We start from the raw sequence: 19,854 nt of genomic DNA on the forward strand, positions 1-19,854 counted from the left end.
CTCCCACAGCGACCTCCGCCTCCACCAGCAGCCCGGTCACCACTCCCACCACTACCACTCCCATCACTACCACTCCCACCACCTCCTTGCCCAGCAGCACCCCTCCCGTCACCCCCTCTACCACCACCCTGACGACCAAGACCCCGGCCCCTTCGACACCGAGCACGAGACCAATCAGGACCAGCAGTGGTAAGTTGGGCCGTTGGCTTCAGCGACTCCGCGCACCACCCATCTCCCGGGGGCCCTTCCCACAGCAGAGGCCTCAAGACCCCTTCCCTGCCCCTTCCGGCACCTTTCCGCGGGCACCCTGCGGGCAATGGTCGCCCCGTCGTGCTCAGCCTGGCCGCTGGGCTCCGGCTAGAAGCACTGTGTGTTCCGGCCCCAGCGCCGCTCTGGCCCTCAGCGGCTTTCCCCCAACCCCTTACTTCTTTCTCCCACACGGCCTTCTCTCTGCTCTTCCCTACCACAGCGACTCCAGAGACCAGCCCGCCAGTTCCGACGCCCACCGCTACAGGTAAGCCCCTCCAGGCAAAGGCCAGAGGAGAGCTCTCCACAGGGACCCTTGCCTCGGGGCAGCCCAGTCCCGCCGCCTCACCGCTACTGCCTGGTTTGCCTCTGCCTTGCAGCTTCCACCCCTCCGACGGCGGTCCCCAGCAGCAGCACCCCGAAAACAACGCCGACCACCTCCCCCTCTTCGACCGCCAGCACCACGCCATCGACGCAGAGCGCCACCACCACCACGCCCAAAACCACAACACCAATCTCTACCCTGAGCGTGCCCACCCCTACTTCCACCGAGTCCACGCCAAGTAGCGCGCCCACCCCGACAAGCACCACCCCCGCCCACACCTCCACCACCCCCGCCACCTCAACCACCTCCAGCACCAGCACACCTCTACCCACGACTCCAAGCCCGCCTCCCACAGCGACCTCCGCCTCCACCAGCAGCCCGGTCACCACTCCCACCACTACCACTCCCATCACTACCACTCCCACCACCTCCTTGCCCAGCAGCACCCCTCCCGTCACCCCCTCTACCACCACCCTGACGACCAAGACCCCGGCCCCTTCGACACCGAGCACGAGACCAATCAGGACCAGCAGTGGTAAGTTGGGCCGTTGGCTTCAGCGACTCCGCGCACCACCCATCTCCCGGGGGCCCTTCCCACAGCAGAGGCCTCAAGACCCCTTCCCTGCCCCTTCCGGCACCTTTCCGCGGGCACCCTGCGGGCAAGGGTCGCCCCGTCGTGCTCAGCCTGGCCGCTGGGCTCCGGCTAGAAGCACTGTGTGTTCCGGCCCCAGCGCCGCTCTGGCCCTCAGCGGCTTTCCCCCAACCCCTTACTTCTTTCTCCCACACGGCCTTCTCTCTGCTCTTCCCTACCACAGCGACTCCAGAGACCAGCCCGCCAGTTCCGACGCCCACCGCTACAGGTAAGCCCCTCCAGGCAAAGGCCAGAGGAGAGCTCTCCACAGGGACCCTTGCCTCGGGGCAGCCCAGTCCCGCCGCCTCACCGCTACTGCCTGGTTTGCCTCTGCCTTGCAGCTTCCACCCCTCCGACCGCGGTCCCCAGCAGCAGCACCCCGAAAACAACGCCGACCACCTCCCCCTCTTCGACCGCCAGCACCACGCCATCGACGCAGAGCGCCACCACCACCACGCCCAAAACCACAACACCAATCTCTACCCTGAGCGTGCCCACCCCTACTTCCACCGAGTCCACGCCAAGTAGCGCGCCCACCCCGACAAGCACCACCCCCGCCCACACCTCCACCACCCCCGCCACCTCAACCACCTCCAGCACCAGCACATCTCTACCCACGACTCCAAGCCCGCCTCCCACAGCGACCTCCGCCTCCACCAGCAGCCCGGTCACCACTCCCACCACTACCACTCCCATCACTACCACTCCCACCACCTCCTTGCCCAGCAGCACCCCTCCCGTCACCCCCTCTACCACCACCCTGACGACCAAGACCCCGGCCCCTTCGACACCGAGCACGAGACCAATCAGGACCAGCAGTGGTAAGTTGGGCCGTTGGCTTCAGCGACTCCGCGCACCACCCATCTCCCGGGGGCCCTTCCCACAGCAGAGGCCTCAAGACCCCTTCCCTGCCCCTTCCGGCACCGTTTCGCGGGCACCCTGCGGGCAATGGTCGCCCCGTCGTGCTCAGCCTGGCCGCTGGGCTCCGGCTAGAAGCACTGTGTGTTCCGGCCCCAGCGCCGCTCTGGCCCTCAGCGGCTTTCCCCCAACCCCTTACTTCTTTCTCCCACACGGCCTTCTCTCTGCTCTTCCCTACCACAGCGACTCCAGAGACCAGCCCGCCAGTTCCGACGCCCACCGCTACAGGTAAGCCCCTCCAGGCAAAGGCCAGAGGAGAGCTCTCCACAGGGACCCTTGCCTCGGGGCAGCCCAGTCCCGCCGCCTCACCGCTACTGCCTGGTTTGCCTCTGCCTTGCAGCTTCCACCCCTCCGACGGCGGTCCCCAGCAGCAGCACCCCGAAAACAACGCCGACCACCTCCCCCTCTTCGACCGCCAGCACCACGCCATCGACGCAGAGCGCCACCACCACCACGCCCAAAACCACAACACCAATCTCTACCCTGAGCGTGCCCACCCCTACTTCCACCGAGTCCACGCCAAGTAGCGCGCCCACCCCGACAAGCACCACCCCCGCCCACACCTCCACCACCCCCGCCACCTCAACCACCTCCAGCACCAGCACACCTCTACCCACGACTCCAAGCCCGCCTCCCACAGCGACCTCCGCCTCCACCAGCAGCCCGGTCACCACTCCCACCACTACCACTCCCATCACTACCACTCCCACCACCTCCTTGCCCAGCAGCACCCCTCCCGTCACCCCCTCTACCACCACCCTGACGACCAAGACCCCGGCCCCTTCGACACCGAGCACGAGACCAATCAGGACCAGCAGTGGTAAGTTGGGCCGTTGGCTTCAGCGACTCCGCGCACCACCCATCTCCCGGGGGCCCTTCCCACAGCAGAGGCCTCAAGACCCCTTCCCTGCCCCTTCCGGCACCTTTCCGCGGGCACCCTGCGGGCAATGGTCGCCCCGTCGTGCTCAGCCTGGCCGCTGGGCTCCGGCTAGAAGCACTGTGTGTTCCGGCCCCAGCGCCGCTCTGGCCCTCAGCGGCTTTCCCCCAACCCCTTACTTCTTTCTCCCACACGGCCTTCTCTCTGCTCTTCCCTACCACAGCGACTCCAGAGACCAGCCCGCCAGTTCCGACGCCCACCGCTACAGGTAAGCCCCTCCAGGCGAAGGCCAGAGGAGAGCTCTCCACGGGGACCCTTGCCTCGGGGCAGCCCAGTCCCGCCGCCTCACCGCTACTGCCTGGTTTGCCTCTGCCTTGCAGCTTCCACCCCTCCGACCGCGGTCCCCAGCAGCAGCACCCCGAAAACAACGCCGACCACCTCCCCCTCTTCGACCGCCAGCACCACGCCATCGACGCAGAGCGCCACCACCACCACGCCCAAAACCACAACACCAATCTCTACCCTGAGCGTGCCCACCCCTACTTCCACCGAGTCCACGCCAAGTAGCGCGCCCACCCCGACAAGCACCACCCCCGCCCACACCTCCACCACCCCCGCCACCTCAACCACCTCCAGCACCAGCACATCTCTACCCACGACTCCAAGCCCGCCTCCCACAGCGACCTCCGCCTCCACCAGCAGCCCGGTCACCACTCCCACCACTACCACTCCCATCACTACCACTCCCACCACCTCCTTGCCCAGCAGCACCCCTCCCGTCACCCCCTCTACCACCACCCTGACGACCAAGACCCCGGCCCCTTCGACACCGAGCACGAGACCAATCAGGACCAGCAGTGGTAAGTTGGGCCGTTGGCTTCAGCGACTCCGCGCACCACCCATCTCCCGGGGGCCCTTCCCACAGCAGAGGCCTCAAGACCCCTTCCCTGCCCCTTCCGGCACCGTTTCGCGGGCACCCTGCGGGCAATGGTCGCCCCGTCGTGCTCAGCCTGGCCGCTGGGCTCCGGCTAGAAGCACTGTGTGTTCCGGCCCCAGCGCCGCTCTGGCCCTCAGCGGCTTTCCCCCAACCCCTTACTTCTTTCTCCCACACGGCCTTCTCTCTGCTCTTCCCTACCACAGCGACTCCAGAGACCAGCCCGCCAGTTCCGACGCCCACCGCTACAGGTAAGCCCCTCCAGGCGAAGGCCAGAGGAGAGCTCTCCACGGGGACCCTTGCCTCGGGGCAGCCCAGTCCCGCCGCCTCACCGCTACTGCCTGGTTTGCCTCTGCCTTGCAGCTTCCACCCCTCCGACGGCGGTCCCCAGCAGCAGCACCCCGAAAACAACGCCGACCACCTCCCCCTCTTCGACCGCCAGCACCACGCCATCGACGCAGAGCGCCACCACCACCACGCCCAAAACCACAACACCAATCTCTACCCTGAGCGTGCCCACCCCTACTTCCACCGAGTCCACGCCAAGTAGCGCGCCCACCCCGACAAGCACCACCCCCGCCCACACCTCCACCACCCCCGCCACCTCAACCACCTCCAGCACCAGCACACCTCTACCCACGACTCCAAGCCCGCCTCCCACAGCGACCTCCGCCTCCACCAGCAGCCCGGTCACCACTCCCACCACTACCACTCCCATCACTACCACTCCCACCACCTCCTTGCCCAGCAGCACCCCTCCCGTCACCCCCTCTACCACCACCCTGACGACCAAGACCCCGGCCCCTTCGACACCGAGCACGAGACCAATCAGGACCAGCAGTGGTAAGTTGGGCCGTTGGCTTCAGCGACTCCGCGCACCACCCATCTCCCGGGGGCCCTTCCCACAGCAGAGGCCTCAAGACCCCTTCCCTGCCCCTTCCGGCACCTTTCCGCGGGCACCCTGCGGGCAATGGTCGCCCCGTCGTGCTCAGCCTGGCCGCTGGGCTCCGGCTAGAAGCACTGTGTGTTCCGGCCCCAGCGCCGCTCTGGCCCTCAGCGGCTTTCCCCCAACCCCTTACTTCTTTCTCCCACACGGCCTTCTCTCTGCTCTTCCCTACCACAGCGACTCCAGAGACCAGCCCGCCAGTTCCGACGCCCACCGCTACAGGTAAGCCCCTCCAGGCGAAGGCCAGAGGAGAGCTCTCCACGGGGACCCTTGCCTCGGGGCAGCCCAGTCCCGCCGCCTCACCGCTACTGCCTGGTTTGCCTCTGCCTTGCAGCTTCCACCCCTCCGACCGCGGTCCCCAGCAGCAGCACCCCGAAAACAACGCCGACCACCTCCCCCTCTTCGACCGCCAGCACCACGCCATCGACGCAGAGCGCCACCACCACCACGCCCAAAACCACAACACCAATCTCTACCCTGAGCGTGCCCACCCCTACTTCCACCGAGTCCACGCCAAGTAGCGCGCCCACCCCGACAAGCACCACCCCCGCCCACACCTCCACCACCCCCGCCACCTCAACCACCTCCAGCACCAGCACATCTCTACCCACGACTCCAAGCCCGCCTCCCACAGCGACCTCCGCCTCCACCAGCAGCCCGGTCACCACTCCCACCACTACCACTCCCATCACTACCACTCCCACCACCTCCTTGCCCAGCAGCACCCCTCCCGTCACCCCCTCTACCACCACCCTGACGACCAAGACCCCGGCCCCTTCGACACCGAGCACGAGACCAATCAGGACCAGCAGTGGTAAGTTGGGCCGTTGGCTTCAGCGACTCCGCGCACCACCCATCTCCCGGGGGCCCTTCCCACAGCAGAGGCCTCAAGACCCCTTCCATGCCCCTTCCGGCACCGTTTCGCGGGCACCCTGCGGGCAATGGTCGCCCCGTCGTGCTCAGCCTGGCCGCTGGGCTCCGGCTAGAAGCACTGTGTGTTCCGGCCCCAGCGCCGCTCTGGCCCTCAGCGGCTTTCCCCCAACCCCTTACTTCTTTCTCCCACACGGCCTTCTCTCTGCTCTTCCCTACCACAGCGACTCCAGAGACCAGCCCGCCAGTTCCGACGCCCACCGCTACAGGTAAGCCCCTCCAGGCGAAGGCCAGAGGAGAGCTCTCCACGGGGACCCTTGCCTCGGGGCAGCCCAGTCCCGCCGCCTCACCGCTACTGCCTGGTTTGCCTCTGCCTTGCAGCTTCCACCCCTCCGACCGCGGTCCCCAGCAGCAGCACCCCGAAAACAACGCCGACCACCTCCCCCTCTTCGACCGCCAGCACCACGCCATCGACGCAGAGCGCCACCACCACCACGCCCAAAACCACAACACCAATCTCTACCCTGAGCGTGCCCACCCCTACTTCCACCGAGTCCACGCCAAGTAGCGCGCCCACCCCGACAAGCACCACCCCCGCCCACACCTCCACCACCCCCGCCACCTCAACCACCTCCAGCACCAGCACACCTCTACCCACGACTCCAAGCCCGCCTCCCACAGCGACCTCCGCCTCCACCAGCAGCCCGGTCACCACTCCCACCACTACCACTCCCATCACTACCACTCCCACCACCTCCTTGCCCAGCAGCACCCCTCCCGTCACCCCCTCTACCACCACCCTGACGACCAAGACCCCGGCCCCTTCGACACCGAGCACGAGACCAATCAGGACCAGCAGTGGTAAGTTGGGCCGTTGGCTTCATTGACTCCACGCACCACCCATCTCCCGGGGGCCCTTCCAAAGCAGAGGCCTCAAGACCCCTTCCCTGCCCCTTCCGGCACCTTTTCGCGGGCACCCTGCGGGCAATGGTCGCCCCGTCGTGCTCAGCCTGGCCGCTGGGCTCCGGCTTGAAGCACTGTGTGTTCCGGCCCCAGCGCCGCTCTGGCCCTCAGCGGCTTTCCCCCAACCCCTTACTTCTTTCTCCCACACGGCCTTCTCTCTGCTCTTCCCTACCACAGCGACTCCAGAGACCAGCCCGCCAGTTCCGACGCCCACCGCTACAGGTAAGCCCCTCCAGGCGAAGGCCAGAGGAGAGCTCTCCACGGGGACCCTTGCCTCGGGGCAGCCCAGTCCCGCCGCCTCACCGCTACTGCCTGGTTTGCCTCTGCCTTGCAGCTTCCACCCCTCCGACCGCGGTCCCCAGCAGCAGCACCCCGAAAACAACGCCGACCACCTCCCCCTCTTCGACCGCCAGCACCACGCCATCGACGCAGAGCGCCACCACCACCACGCCCAAAACCACAACACCAATCTCTACCCTGAGCGTGCCCACCCCTACTTCCACCGAGTCCACGCCAAGTAGCGCGCCCACCCCGACAAGCACCACCCCCGCCCACACCTCCACCACCCCCGCCACCTCAACCACCTCCAGCACCAGCACATCTCTACCCACGACTCCAAGCCCGCCTCCCACAGCGACCTCCGCCTCCACCAGCAGCCCGGTCACCACTCCCACCACTACCACTCCCATCACTACCACTCCCACCACCTCCTTGCCCAGCAGCACCCCTCCCGTCACCCCCTCTACCACCACCCTGACGACCAAGACCCCGGCCCCTTCGACACCGAGCACGAGACCAATCAGGACCAGCAGTGGTAAGTTGGGCCGTTGGCTTCAGCGACTCCGCGCACCACCCATCTCCCGGGGGCCCTTCCCACAGCAGAGGCCTCAAGACCCCTTCCCTGCCCCTTCCGGCACCGTTTCGCGGGCACCCTGCGGGCAATGGTCGCCCCGTCGTGCTCAGCCTGGCCGCTGGGCTCCGGCTAGAAGCACTGTGTGTTCCGGCCCCAGCGCCGCTCTGGCCCTCAGCGGCTTTCCCCCAACCCCTTACTTCTTTCTCCCACACGGCCTTCTCTCTGCTCTTCCCTACCACAGCGACTCCAGAGACCAGCCCGCCAGTTCCGACGCCCACCGCTACAGGTAAGCCCCTCCAGGCGAAGGCCAGAGGAGAGCTCTCCACGGGGACCCTTGCCTCGGGGCAGCCCAGTCCCGCCGCCTCACCGCTACTGCCTGGTTTGCCTCTGCCTTGCAGCTTCCACCCCTCCGACCGCGGTCCCCAGCAGCAGCACCCCGAAAACAACGCCGACCACCTCCCCCTCTTCGACCGCCAGCACCACGCCATCGACGCAGAGCGCCACCACCACCACGCCCAAAACCACAACACCAATCTCTACCCTGAGCGTGCCCACCCCTACTTCCACCGAGTCCACGCCAAGTAGCGCGCCCACCCCGACAAGCACCACCCCCGCCCACACCTCCACCACCCCCGCCACCTCAACCACCTCCAGCACCAGCACACCTCTACCCACGACTCCAAGCCCGCCTCCCACAGCGACCTCCGCCTCCACCAGCAGCCCGGTCACCACTCCCACCACTACCACTCCCATCACTACCACTCCCACCACCTCCTTGCCCAGCAGCACCCCTCCCGTCACCCCCTCTACCACCACCCTGACGACCAAGACCCCGGCCCCTTCGACACCGAGCACGAGACCAATCAGGACCAGCAGTGGTAAGTTGGGCCGTTGGCTTCAGCGACTCCGCGCACCACCCATCTCCCGGGGGCCCTTCCCACAGCAGAGGCCTCAAGACCCCTTCCCTGCCCCTTCCGGCACCGTTTCGCGGGCACCCTGCGGGCAATGGTCGCCCCGTCGTGCTCAGCCTGGCCGCTGGGCTCCGGCTAGAAGCACTGTGTGTTCCGGCCCCAGCGCCGCTCTGGCCCTCAGCGGCTTTCCCCCAACCCCTTACTTCTTTCTCCCACACGGCCTTCTCTCTGCTCTTCCCTACCACAGCGACTCCAGAGACCAGCCCGCCAGTTCCGACGCCCACCGCTACAGGTAAGCCCCTCCAGGCGAAGGCCAGAGGAGAGCTCTCCACGGGGACCCTTGCCTCGGGGCAGCCCAGTCCCGCCGCCTCACCGCTACTGCCTGGTTTGCCTCTGCCTTGCAGCTTCCACCCCTCCGACCGCGGTCCCCAGCAGCAGCACCCCGAAAACAACGCCGACCACCTCCCCCTCTTCGACCGCCAGCACCACGCCATCGACGCAGAGCGCCACCACCACCACGCCCAAAACCACAACACCAATCTCTACCCTGAGCGTGCCCACCCCTACTTCCACCGAGTCCATGCCAAGTAGCGCGCCCACCCCGACAAGCACCACCCCCGCCCACACCTCCACCACCCCCGCCACCTCAACCACCTCCAGCACCAGCACACCTCTACCCACGACTCCAAGCCCGCCTCCCACAGCGACCTCCGCCTCCACCAGCAGCCCGGTCACCACTCCCACCACTACCACTCCCATCACTACCACTCCCACCACCTCCTTGCCCAGCAGCACCCCTCCCGTCACCCCCTCTACCACCACCCTGACGACCAAGACCCCGGCCCCTTCGACACCGAGCACGAGACCAATCAGGACCAGCAGTGGTAAGTTGGGCCGTTGGCTTCAGCGACTCCGCGCACCACCCATCTCCCGGGGGCCCTTCCAAAGCAGAGGCCTCAAGACCCCTTGCCTGCCCCTTCCGGCACCGTTTCGCGGGCACCCTGCGGGCAATGGTCGCCCCGTCGTGCTCAGCCTGGCCGCTGGGCTCCGGCTTGAAGCACTGTGTGTTCCGGCCCCAGCGCCGCTCTGGCCCTCAGCGGCTTTCCCCCAACCCCTTACTTCTTTCTCCCACACGGCCTTCTCTCTGCTCTTCCCTACCACAGCGACTCCAGAGACCAGCCCGCCAGTTCCGACGCCCACCGCTACAGGTAAGCCCCTCCAGGCAAAGGCCAGAGGAGAGCTCTCCACAGGGACCCTTGCCTCGGGGCAGCCCAGTCCCGCCGCCTCACCGCTACTGCCTGGTTTGCCTCTGCCTTGCAGCTTCCACCCCTCCGACCGCGGTCCCCAGCAGCAGCACCCCGAAAACAACGCCGACCACCTCCCCCTCTTCGACCGCCAGCACCACGCCATCGACGCAGAGCGCCACCACCACCACGCCCAAAACCACAACACCAATCTCTACCCTGAGCGTGGCCACCCCTACTTCCACCGAGTCCACGCCAAGTAGCGCGCCCACCCCGACAAGCACCACCCCCGCCCACACCTCCACCACCCCCGCCACCTCAACCACCTCCAGCACCAGCACACCTCTACCCACGACTCCAAGCCCGCCTCCCACAGCGACCTCCGCCTCCACCAGCAGCCCGGTCACCACTCCCACCACTACCACTCCCATCACTACCACTCCCACCACCTCCTTGCCCAGCAGCACCCCTCCCGTCACCCCCTCTACCACCACCCTGACGACCAAGACCCCGGCCCCTTCGACACCGAGCACGAGACCAATCAGGACCAGCAGTGGTAAGTTGGGCCGTTGGCTTCAGCGACTCCGCGCACCACCCATCTCCCGGGGGCCCTTCCAAAGCAGAGGCCTCAAGACCCCTTCCCTGCCCCTTCCGGCACCGTTTCGCGGGCACCCTGCGGGCAATGGTCGCCCCGTCGTGCTCAGCCTGGCCGCTGGGCTCCGGCTTAAAGCACTGTGTGTTCCGGCCCCAGCGCCGCTCTGGCCCTCAGCGGCTTTCCCCCAACCCCTTACTTCTTTCTCCCACACGGCCTTCTCTCTGCTCTTCCCTACCACAGCGACTCCAGAGACCAGCCCGCCAGTTCCGACGCCCACCGCTACAGGTAAGCCCCTCCAGGCGAAGGCCAGAGGAGAGCTCTCCACGGGGACCCTTGCCTCAGGGCAGCCCAGTCCCGCCGCCTCACCGCTACTGCCTGGTTTGCCTCTGCCTTGCAGCTTCCACCCCTCCGACCGCGGTCCCCAGCAGCAGCACCCCGAAAACAACGCCGACCACCTCCCCCTCTTCGACCGCCAGCACCACGCCATCGACGCAGAGCGCCACCACCACCACGCCCAAAACCACAACACCAATCTCTACCCTGAGCGTGCCCACCCCTACTTCCACCGAGTCCACGCCAAGTAGCGCGCCCACCCCGACAAGCACCACCCCCGCCCACACCTCCACCACCCCCGCCACCTCAACCACCTCCAGCACCAGCACACCTCTACCCACGACTCCAAGCCCGCCTCCCACAGCGACCTCCGCCTCCACCAGCAGCCCGGTCACCACTCCCACCACTACCACTCCCATCACTACCACTCCCACCACCTCCTTGCCCAGCAGCACCCCTCCCGTCACCCCCTCTACCACCACCCTGACGACCAAGACCCCGGCCCCTTCGACACCGAGCACGAGACCAATCAGGACCAGCAGTGGTAAGTTGGGCCATTGGCTTCAGCGACTCCGCGCACCACCCATCTCCCGGGGGCCCTTCCAAAGCAGAGGCCTCAAGACCCCTTCCCTGCCCCTTCCGGCACCGTTTCGCGGGCACCCTGCGGGCAATGGTCGCCCCGTCGTGCTCAGCCTGGCCGCTGGGCTCCGGCTTGAAGCACTGTGTGTTCCGGCCCCAGCGCCGCTCTGGCCCTCAGCGGCTTTCCCCCAACCCCTTACTTCTTTCTCCCACACGGCCTTCTCTCTGCTCTTCCCTACCACAGCGACTCCAGAGACCAGCCCGCCAGTTCCGACGCCCACCGCTACAGGTAAGCCCCTCCAGGCGAAGGCCAGAGGAGAGCTCTCCACAGGGACCCTTGCCTCGGGGCAGCCCAGTCCCGCCGCCTCACCGCTACTGCCTGGTTTGCCTCTGCCTTGCAGCTTCCACCCCTCCGACCGCGGTCCCCAGCAGCAGCACCCCGAAAACAACGCCGACCACCTCCCCCTCTTCGACCGCCAGCACCACGCCATCGACGCAGAGCGCCACCACTACCACGCCCAAAACCACAACACCAATCTCTACCCTGAGCGTGGCCACCCCTACTTCCACCGAGTCCACGCCAAGTAGCGCGCCCACCCCGACAAGCACCACCCCCGCCCACACCTCCACCACCCCCGCCACCTCAACCACCTCCAGCACCAGCACACCTCTACCAACGACTCCAAGCCCGCCTCCCACAGCGACCTCCGCCTCCACCAGCAGCCCGGTCACCACTCCCACCACTACCACTCCCATCACTACCACTCCCACCACCTCCTTGCCCAGCAGCACCCCTCCCGTCACCCCCTCTACCACCACCCTGACGACCAAGACCCCGGCCCCTTCGACACCGAGCACGAGACCAATCAGGACCAGCAGTGGTAAGTTGGGCCGTTGGCTTCAGCGACTCCGCGCACCACCCATCTCCCGGGGGCCCTTCCCACAGCAGAGGCCTCAAGACCCCTTGCCTGCCCCTTCCGGCACCTTTCCGCGGGCACCCTGCGGGCAATGGTCGCCCCGTCGTGCTCAGCCTGGCCGCTGGGCTCCGGCTTGAAGCACTGTGTGTTCCGGCCCCAGCGCCGCTCTGGCCCTCAGCGGCTTTCTTCCAACCCCTTACTTCTTTCTCCCACACGGCCTTCTCTCTGCTCTTCCCTACCACAGCGACTCCAGAGACCAGCCCGCCAGTTCCGACGCCCACCGCTACAGGTAAGCCACTCCAGGCGAAGGCCAGAGGAGAGCTCTCCACGGGGACCCTTGCCTCGGGGCAGCCCAGTCCCGCCGCCTCACCGCTACTGCCTGGTTTGCCTCTGCCTTGCAGCTTCCACCCCTCCGACCGCGGTCCCCAGCAGCAGCACCCCGAAAACAACGCCGACCACCTCCCCCTCTTCGACCGCCAGCACCACGCCATCGACGCAGAGCGCCACCACCACCACGCCCAAAACCACAACACCAATCTCTACCCTGAGCGTGCCCACCCCTACTTCCACCGAGTCCACGCCTAGTAGCGCACCCACCCCGACAAGCACCACCCCCGCCCACACCTCCACCACCCCCGCCACCTCAACCACCTCCAGCACCAGCACACCTCTACCCACGACTCCAAGCCTGCCTCCCACAGCAACCTCCGCCTCCACCAGCAGCCCGGTCACCACTCCCACCACTACCACTCCCATCACTACCACTCCCACCACCTCCTTGCCCAGCAGCACCCCTCCCGTCACCCCCTCTACCACCACCCTGACGACCAAGACCCCGGCCCCTTCGACACCGAGCACGAGACCAATCAGGACCAGCAGTGGTAAGTTGGGCCGTTGGCTTCAGCGACTCCGCGCACCACCCATCTCCCGGGGGCCCTTCCCACAGCAGAGGCCTCAAGACCCCTTGCCTGCCCCTTCCGGCACCTTTTCGCAGCCACCCTGCGGGCAGTGGTCGCCCCGTCGTGCTCAGCCTGGCCGCTGGGCTCCGGCTTGAAGCACCATGCCTTCCGCCCCCAGCACCGCTCTGGCCCTCGGCGGCTTTCCCCCAACCCCTTACTTCTTTCTCCCACACGGCCTTCTCTCTGCTTTTCCCTATCACAGCGACTCCAGAGACCAGCCCGCCAGTTCCGACGCCCACCGCTACAGGTAAGCCCCTCCAGGCGAAGGCCAGAGGAGAGCTCTCCCCGGGGACCCTTGCCTCGGGGCAGCCCAGTCCCGCCGCCTCACCGCTACTGCCTGGTTTGCCTCTGCCTTGCAGCTTCCACCCCTCCGACCGCGGTCCCCAGCAGCAGCACCCCGAAAACAACGCCGACCACCTCCCCCTCTTCGACCGCCAGCACCACGCCATCGACGCAGAGCGCCACCACCACCACGCCCAAAACCACAACACCAATCTCTACCCTGAGCGTGCCCACCCGTACTTCCACCGAGTCTACGCCAAGTAGCGCGCCCACCCCGACAAGCACCACCCCCGCCCATACCTCCACCACCCCCGCCACCTCAGCCACCTCCAGCACCAGCACACCTCTACCCACGACTCCAAGCCCGCCTCCCACAGCGACCTCTGCCTCCACCAGCAGCCCGGTCACCAGTCCCACCACTACCACTCCCATCACTACCACTCCCACCACCTCCTTGCCCAGCAGCACCCCTCCCGTCACCCCCTCTACCACCACCCTGACGACCAAGACCCCGGCCCCTTCGACGCCGAGCACGAGACCAATCAGGACCAGCAGTGGTAAGTTAGGCTTTTGGTTTTAATGGTATTCTGCAGCTATCCCCTGGGATTTTGTTTAAGTCACAGATGAACTCCTTCCCTTATCCCAGCTGGCCTTATTCATTAGTAATTTGCTCCTTGCCATTTCGTGGCATCACATTGTTTCTTTTTCACTTTTGAGTGTTGGAAAACTCTTTCACCCTCCATTCCCACTGGTAGGGCCAGTAAAATATTAGTTCTGGTATTTTTTCTTGTTTTTGTGCAATACTTATATTTGAAGAAGAAATAGTTTTTTCAGGATTTGTTGGAGAAGTTGTATTTCATTTTTTTATAATGGAACTAATAAGTTCTATTTTTCTCCTTATTTCACTGTCCTCTCCACATTTTCTCTTCTTTGATATTGTGTTTTATAGATGCCGTTGTTGCAGATTCCAAAATGCTCTAATTCAAATTTTTCTCAGCAATATTTTTTTAAAATTTTGTACATTTTACAATGCCTGATTTTTCCTTTCTTGGCCTCTTTTTTATTGTTACCATATTTGTAATAGCTCTTTTTCCCATTATGACAAGTCATTCTGTCTTATGTTTTTCCTGTCTGCAGGATCGAAATCAACTCTCTCCGCACCATCTAGGACAATTGTCTCTACTTCTCATCTCTCAACTTCAACCTCTATTTCCTCTGAATCAACTTCATTTAGCACACCCCCTGTTACCACTACAGGACCACTTAATATTTCCAGTTCGTCTAGCGCTAGTACTACTTGGAAAACAAGTCTAAGCACCTCTTTTACTCCCATCGTGCCAACAAGTGTGACTTCTACTTTTTCCAGTACTCCAATAACCACACCCACCAGGACCACTTTGACTATTGAACCACCTACTGTCACTCTTACTTCTACTACTTTTTCTTCCACAAGTGCTGCTCACACTACTCTAGGAAGTACTAGTGGTAAGTATTTCTTAGCTGATGGATACATTGAAGGAGCTGTTCATTTTGCACATTACAACAATCGTTTTCTAACCATTAGTATTTTGTCTGTTACTTAGGGAATCATGTTTTCTATTTTTTACAGAACAAACTGACTTCTATTTTTTTTTAATCAGAAAAGTGATTAGGTTGCAGCTTACCAAATACCACCATGTTAAATGTAGAATAATTTAACAGACAAATGATTAGGGTCATGGCAAGGTGGGGCTGAACATCACAGCCAAGGCTTCAGTTGTCAGCCACTCCTGAGAGATATTAACTGAGTGCTTAAATATGGAAATAGAACTATTTCTCATTCTAGCACAAATGTCCCATGTGATTTGGCTAGCTCTGCATTTAATAGGGTGCATGCTCAACCACTTCCTTTTAGGATCCAAGAGGGGCGGGGACAACACAAGCAGTTCATCTTCTGTATCTTCTGTGTATCTTCTGTGTACTTTCTTCTTTATTTGGAAATTGTGAGCCTACAGATGCCTCCTCGGCTTGATTCTCCATTCTTCTCCTTCAGACACGGAACACCTGAGAAGGATAGCACTATGCGCAAGTCTCAATCTAAACCAAGACACTTTTTTTCCACTTTTATATTGGTATCCAATATCAAATGTATGGTTGGACAGCTTAGGATTGCTTCTTCATGTTTATTTTTGAAATACCCTCAAAACACTGTATATATTTACAAAAATTCTATGATGGTGATTATACGCTTCCTTGACTCACAACACACTGAGAGTTGGACAGCATCTCCAGTGCTATTTATTCTTTTTTTATCCAGAGACTCCAGCATACAGAAGCAAATGCAGCTTTACAATTTTTCGTCATTCACTTTCTGAACTAAAATCTCCCCTTGTTTACATATCCCCATGAGTACCTGTGAATACTTTCCCATCTCAAAAACTAGTTGGCCAGATTAGATTTGAATTCCAAAAGAATGTAGGTGGGTTGCTTTCATAGAACATCCTATGTGATGGCTCCCAAGGGTTACAGTTCCCATACACCAGTGTTGTCCAAACTTGGCCACTTTAAGATGAGTGGACTTCAACTCCCAGAATTCCCCAGCCAGCATTAAAGTCAACTCATCTTAAAGTGGCCAAGTTTGGACAACACTGCCATACACTATTCTACCATTCAACAAGACTTGGACAATCAGATGACCCCCTTCCCTTTTGGAGGTTTAGAGAGCCAGGGAGACAGCCCTGAAGCAAATATGTGGAAACTGTTTGGTAAACAGAGAGGACAGAAGCATTCCTGAAATCCTGGAAAGAGATTTAAGAATAGACATACTGACTTCCTGGAGTATAAGAGGGAGGGAAAGAGAAGCACCACCACACTTGCAAGGTTTTGTTATTTATTATAGTCAATCTCAATAAAGTATAGTTCTGATTTTCCTGTGGAGTGAGTTTTCTGATCTGGTCTACCCTGAAGGGCTGGCCAGAAGTCTGTTAGGGCCTGGCTATTTAAACAGGGTTTGGGAGTCAGTATTTTTTCCCTCAAGCTATTGAATTTTTTTATCATGTTTTGCTGATTGTATTTTATTCCCTAGTCTTATGTAGGTGATTGTATTGATTATGTTCTAAGGTGTTACATTGCTTTTTGTTATGTTTTTATTCCAACTTATGAAGGGGGTATGCCATTCAGTATTGGTTCTGATTGGAGCGACCTACAAACCCTGTAACTATAGTTAATCAATAAATTGTATGTACGTAAGTGAATGCAGATTTGCCCCTTTTGATATATTTTATAGCAAATATTGCAATTTTACTAATTGTATATGCTTTTATTTTAACAATTAATTTATCTGAGTGGCAAAGGCATTGCTTTGTGACACGTTAACATAAGAAAATGCTATAGGAAGAAATTAAGTAAGAAATTAAACAAATAAATAATCATCACTTTCATAGGACTGTATTCAATGGTATCCATCCATGTGTAGAACTGATACCACCCACTTCCAGTGCACCCCTCCACCATAATTTACACTGATGGTTGAGGGACCTTCCAAAACAAATGTGTAGGATATTGTGGGAAGAACAGCTAGGAATATGTCCAATGTATGAATGGAGATCTCTTCACATTACACTGAGCCCTATATCATTGGAAGGCATTTCATACAGAATGATCATCCTTCATGAAATGGAGCCAGCATTCAATTGTAGGCAAATAAACAAATCAATACTTGAAGCAAGTTCTATGTGACTTTCTCCAAAGAAAATACATTGTGTTTAGCAGAAGTAGCCTTTTGAAAAAAATGAGCAGATGGATGACCAGCAGCATGTGATTTTTAAGTTATATATTCATTTTTTAATTGTATTTATTTATTTATGCAATTTCTATAACTGCCAGGCTCAATCCAAGTGACTGTGGGTGGCGAACAATTTGAATAATTAAAACAATGAAAACCATTACAAATTATTTGTATAAGCAGCTGATAATTATTATAAAAATTACATAAAATCAACAGTGCAACCAAGTAACAGGGCCTGTAACACTTTCAGGACCCCAGGCTTGGGCACATAGCCAAGTGTATAGTTTTGTCTCAAGATTTGTGAAGTTTGGTGACTTTGGATGAAATCTCAACTCTTGGATTTGTTTTTGTTTTTCTTTTTCAGTTCCTGTTTCAAATATTACAACTACTGCTCCAATCACAACTCCCCCAGGTTGGTTGAACTAAAGCGAATGTCTGAGTTTAAATGACTACTTTCTAGGGCTGCAGTCAACTACATATTTTAGTCTACTGAAATAGCATCATCTGCTTGCAAGGAAAATATGCACATAAACATAGGCCTACATACTCAAATATATTTCAACCCAATAAAGGTTTTTTTTAGACTTCAACATATAACACTGACCAAGATGTAAAGTTGAACTTTTTCATACTATTTTATAATGTTTAGAATTACAATTACTCATTTATATGAATTTAGGATTGTCTGAGATAAGCTACCGTCATATAAAATAGTATAGTTTTGCAAAGAGAATATCACCCACATTTTTCTGACCGAAAATATGTTGTTTTTCAATATTGTCTTAAATATGTGTGATCTTTGACAATAAGAACTGCATTTGTTAATACGTCGTTTAAATCAAGATTTACAGTAGTAAAATCTAGTGTTTATTAATGCACTGTGCTGCACTGTGTATTAGCCCTTTGCAGTGATTGCTCTTTGTAGTAAGAATAAGAAGCCCAAATCTTCATTAATCCCAAAAGGAGGTAGAGTTCTTACATTTACATTAATTACTGTTTTTTAATATTTTACAGTGCCATGTAGAGCTATTGAATATGAAGAGCAAGTGATTTTTAAGGGTTGTGTTGCAAATGTTACTTTAATCCGTTGTGAAGGAATGTGTCCATCATCAGCAAGGTAAATAAGACGATATTGCAGATTTTCCAGCAACCATGAGGTCTATTACTTGATTAAAAGTCATGTTAAATACTTCAACTTATTTTTCCATTTATAGCTTATTTATCAGTAGCTGATTATTTTTACTTACCTATAATGAAAGATCAGTACAGAAAAAGAAATCCCTAGCTATAATCTGACCATACCTTTCCCAAAGTAGTTTAGTAGTTTCATGTACAGGTAGTCCTCACTTAATGACAGTAATTGGGACCTGAGTTTCCATCACTAAGCAATGCAGTTATAAAGCACAATGTCATGTGACCACACCACATAGCAATGGCAGTACTGGCACTTCTGGTTGCCATCATTAAGTGAATTGCACAACATCATTACGTGCAATGTGACGTGGTCACCATTTGCAACCTCCTGCCAGCTTCCCCATTGACTTTGCTTGTCAGAAGCCAGCAGTGAAGGTTGCAAATGGTGATCACATGACCACATGACACTGTGATATCGTAATTGTGATCCAGGCACTGATCTAAGTCACGATCACATGACCACAGGGATGCTGTGACCAGTCATAAGTACCACTCATTCAGCACTGTTGGAAGTCCGAATGGTCACTGAATGGGTGGTTGTTAAGTGAGGACCACGTGTAGTGTAGTGTAGTTTAGTGTAGTATAGTTTAGCTAGGTATAAAAAGCTGGCTGGGTCATTGGAATGAAGTTGTATGAACATGGTATCATGTTGTATGAACATGATATTCCACACAGTATTCAGAAAAATGTAGAAAGAACATGTTTCCATTTCACGACAATCAATTAAAACTTGTAGAGGCATTTTTTAAAAGGTTTTCAAAAGACTCTATCTCTCCTATATGATTTTTTAAAAAATATGTAAAAATTCTCACTGACATGATAAATTCCCTAAGTTTAGGGTATCTTTATGTCCAAAAAGCTGTACAATTTACTCTATATCAAGGTATTTACTTGTTGAACTACTTAGTCAACAGTATTAACATTATTTATTTACCATTTCTTACATTTATGGTATCCAAGGAAATAATTTTTTTTTTTTAATTAACTTGTTAGACACATGTATACCTTATCTAAAATAAGACTGTTCTTATTCACAGGCTGAATGTTACAAAAATGATGGTAGATGCACGATGTGGATGTTGCATGCCACAAACATTCTACAAGAAGGAAATAGAGATGCCGTGCCCAGATCCAGATAACCCACATAAACCACTTTTTGCAGATATCATTATATTTGGTGAATGTGTATGCAATTTTGATGGATGTATACGCTAGCCAAACTCACCAGTGCCAACTGAGAAGCAATATTTAAAATAAGCCATCAGTTGCTATTTACATTATGCCTAAAGTCTGGAGTTAGAGCCCCTTTGTTTATATCAATTGGTTCAAAACATTGAGAAGGCAGCTACTCCTAGAAGAGTAGTGCTGATAACAAATTATGTTAATTTATTCATTATTTGGGGGCTAGGAAGATGAAATAAACTTTTGCCTTATTTAGAAGGCTTTCACTAAATTTATGTCTACCTACCTGTGTAAAATAATTGACTGTTTTAATAAAGATATTAGCTGGC

General features: G+C 57.8%; 1 protein-coding gene across 1 annotated transcript in view; it reads left to right on the forward strand.

Annotated features, from left to right (window-relative positions):
- MUC6 (mucin 6, oligomeric mucus/gel-forming) overlaps positions 1-19,854 on the forward strand; it is a 72,812-nt gene extending 52,958 nt beyond the window's left edge. The window contains exons 37-66 of the mRNA XM_088145099.1: positions 10-189; positions 470-514; positions 627-809; positions 927-1,106; positions 1,387-1,431; positions 1,544-1,726; positions 1,844-2,023; positions 3,221-3,265; positions 3,378-3,560; positions 3,678-3,857; positions 4,138-4,182; positions 4,295-4,477; positions 4,720-5,099; positions 5,212-5,870; positions 6,888-7,524; positions 7,805-7,849; positions 7,962-8,441; positions 8,722-8,766; positions 8,879-9,682; positions 9,795-10,598; positions 10,711-11,190; positions 11,927-12,106; positions 12,387-12,431; positions 12,544-13,023; positions 13,304-13,348; positions 13,461-13,940; positions 14,521-14,868; positions 17,514-17,561; positions 18,164-18,266; positions 19,381-19,854. Coding sequence (XP_088001225.1) covers positions 10-189; positions 470-514; positions 627-809; positions 927-1,106; positions 1,387-1,431; positions 1,544-1,726; positions 1,844-2,023; positions 3,221-3,265; positions 3,378-3,560; positions 3,678-3,857; positions 4,138-4,182; positions 4,295-4,477; positions 4,720-5,099; positions 5,212-5,870; positions 6,888-7,524; positions 7,805-7,849; positions 7,962-8,441; positions 8,722-8,766; positions 8,879-9,682; positions 9,795-10,598; positions 10,711-11,190; positions 11,927-12,106; positions 12,387-12,431; positions 12,544-13,023; positions 13,304-13,348; positions 13,461-13,940; positions 14,521-14,868; positions 17,514-17,561; positions 18,164-18,266; positions 19,381-19,558 — 7,873 coding nt within the window. The 3' untranslated portion in view covers positions 19,559-19,854. The remainder of the gene's footprint in view (positions 1-9; positions 190-469; positions 515-626; positions 810-926; positions 1,107-1,386; positions 1,432-1,543; positions 1,727-1,843; positions 2,024-3,220; positions 3,266-3,377; positions 3,561-3,677; positions 3,858-4,137; positions 4,183-4,294; positions 4,478-4,719; positions 5,100-5,211; positions 5,871-6,887; positions 7,525-7,804; positions 7,850-7,961; positions 8,442-8,721; positions 8,767-8,878; positions 9,683-9,794; positions 10,599-10,710; positions 11,191-11,926; positions 12,107-12,386; positions 12,432-12,543; positions 13,024-13,303; positions 13,349-13,460; positions 13,941-14,520; positions 14,869-17,513; positions 17,562-18,163; positions 18,267-19,380) is intronic.

Source organism: Python bivittatus, unplaced genomic scaffold, assembly GCF_059951505.1.
Source record: "Python bivittatus isolate LINGU-HERP-01145 unplaced genomic scaffold, Pbiv_v1 ctg000480_np1212, whole genome shotgun sequence".
Lineage (NCBI taxonomy): Eukaryota > Metazoa > Chordata > Lepidosauria > Squamata > Pythonidae > Python > Python bivittatus.